Source organism: Pygoscelis adeliae, unplaced genomic scaffold, assembly GCF_000699105.1.
Source record: "Pygoscelis adeliae isolate BGI_AS28 unplaced genomic scaffold, ASM69910v1 Scaffold358, whole genome shotgun sequence".
Lineage (NCBI taxonomy): Eukaryota > Metazoa > Chordata > Aves > Sphenisciformes > Spheniscidae > Pygoscelis > Pygoscelis adeliae.
Window position 1 is genome coordinate 2,932,392 of NW_008825429.1, and position 2,152 is coordinate 2,934,543.

A 2,152-nucleotide genomic window follows, 5' to 3' on the forward strand; every position below is an offset into this window, starting at 1 on the left:
GAATGCAAGACATAAGGAAAGGAGGAAAAAAGGAAGAGTTACAATGCAACAACATTGACCCCTACAGGATCCAGACTAAAATTCCACATCAAGTCAAAAGATGAATCCTACTGTATAAAAGCAGTGTACTATCTGAGAACCAACTGTATATGAATCTAAGTAGTTGCATCATGTTTAAAAACTGCGGAGAGCTCACAGTTGCCATGTTCTGTAATCCAGCAAACTGTCCTCTGGTCTCAGAATTAAAACAGTGATACCAATTCTGAAAAACCCTCTGGTCTATCATCTCCAAACAGTGGGAGGACAAAGATGATTTCACTCATATAATATAAACCAGGCATTTCTGGGTTGATCCTTGATTTGAGGGGTTAGTCTTTTGACTATGAATCTTCTCAAGTCTTTTGCCATTAACTATCAGGGACAACAAAACACTCTGCATGGCAGGTCCTGCAATTATAGGAAAGAGGAGGGCAGCATCACTACTGCTATGTCTTCATACCAGATTCCTCTGACTTATGGCAGTGCCAGCTAAAAGGTTCAAACAAGGTATAGCAGCTGATTTAATAAGAAGGCAACTCCCCAGTGAGAGAGAACAACTATGCTCCCAATACATTCAATACAGAAATGTTCCTTAATCACACCCAGCAGAGTTGTTTGCTTGAAGCATGAGGTATACAAATGCTCTCCAAGGACCCTAGGCTGAGTTACATGGAAATATGGAATTGTTTCATCAGGTCATGCTCACTGCCATTGTGCCAAAGAACACTATGGTCTGTCTTGCTGGCTACTCCCACATCTGTTCAACCTATGCCAGCTGTTGTTTACATTCATTCTGTGTAATCTTCTCAACAAACCCACAGATCCCTCTTTAAATTAACATGTACCCAACAGATATCTACATTCTTTTGCTTGTAATGCCATGGTACAATAACATCCCATAGAGATGTTAGAAGCAGGTGTCAGTGCCAAAAAAGTAAGTTCACACATGGGTTATACATTCCCACGACAGGTATAGTTTGATGGAAATATACTTTCATAAAGAATTTTCAAAGCAAAGTGTTCCTTGTATTTGTATATGGAGAACAATCAGGTATGAAGAAGAGCATTTCCAGTGATGCCACACAGGGCTGTTTTCATGAAGCACGATTCAAGTTAGCCCATTCTTTGGGATGCTGAAGAGTACTATAGGAATGGAGTTTTCTGCCACACCGCAGCTATCAATTATTCATGAACAACTTACTGGGGATGAGCAAGAAATGTAAGCTATAGGATCGTCACACAGGATCTCACGCCCACTTTATGTCCTCCAGAATGAATTACCACCATCAATAAAAACAACTTACCTGCTCGAGCTTGTTTTTTCACTTACCCCTCTGTTCTCTGGTTCAGGTCTCTGTCCTTGGGGTCGTGGCGGAGTTTTCTCTCTGCAGGAAGTTGTGAAATTAGCTCAAGTGCAAGGATACATGACATTAGTATCTGCAATAGCCTGGTTAATAAGACAGAACAAACACAGAGCACGCTCTCACAGGGCCATGCTGCAGCAGAGCTGGCGGTAGTGTGAGAGCAAGTAGACCACCCAGCTACATGAACCTTCAGCATCGCATTGCTGAATCTTAATTCAGCACTTTTGAGTAACAAAGTCCCATTGCAAAGGCTAGAAACTTGAGGACATGAACATTTTTTATCATAGAATCATAGAATAGTTTGGGTTGGAAGGGACCTCTAAAGGTCATCTAGTCCAACCCCCCTGCCGTGGGCAGGGACATCTTCAACTAGATCAGGTTGCTCAGAGCCCCGTCCAACCTGACCTTGAATGTTTCCAGGGATGGGGCATCCACCACCTCTCTGGGCAACCTGTGCCAGTGTTTCACCACCCTCAGCGTAAAATATTTCTTCCTTGTATCTAGTCTAAATCTACCCCCGTTTAGTTTAAAGCCATTCCCCCTTGTCCTGTCACAACAGGCTCTGCTAAAAGTTTGCTGCCATCTTTTTTATAAGCCGCCTTTAAGTACTGATAGGCTGCAATAAGGCCTCCCCAAAGCCTTCTCTTGTCTAGGCTGAACAACCCCAACTCTCTCAGCCTGTCCTGGTAGGAGAGGTGTTCCATCCCCCTGATCATTTTTGTGACCCTCCTCTGGACCCGCTCCAACAG

The 2,152-nt window shown here is 43.3% G+C and overlaps 1 protein-coding gene across 1 annotated transcript in view; it reads right to left on the reverse strand.

The window, feature by feature from the left end:
- The window catches only part of RNF185 (ring finger protein 185), a 12,039-nt gene that overhangs the window by 2,571 nt on the left and 7,316 nt on the right, over positions 1-2,152 (reverse strand). Inside the window, exon 5 of the mRNA XM_009330802.1 lies at positions 1,370-1,424. Coding sequence (XP_009329077.1) covers positions 1,370-1,424 — 55 coding nt within the window. The remainder of the gene's footprint in view (positions 1-1,369; positions 1,425-2,152) is intronic.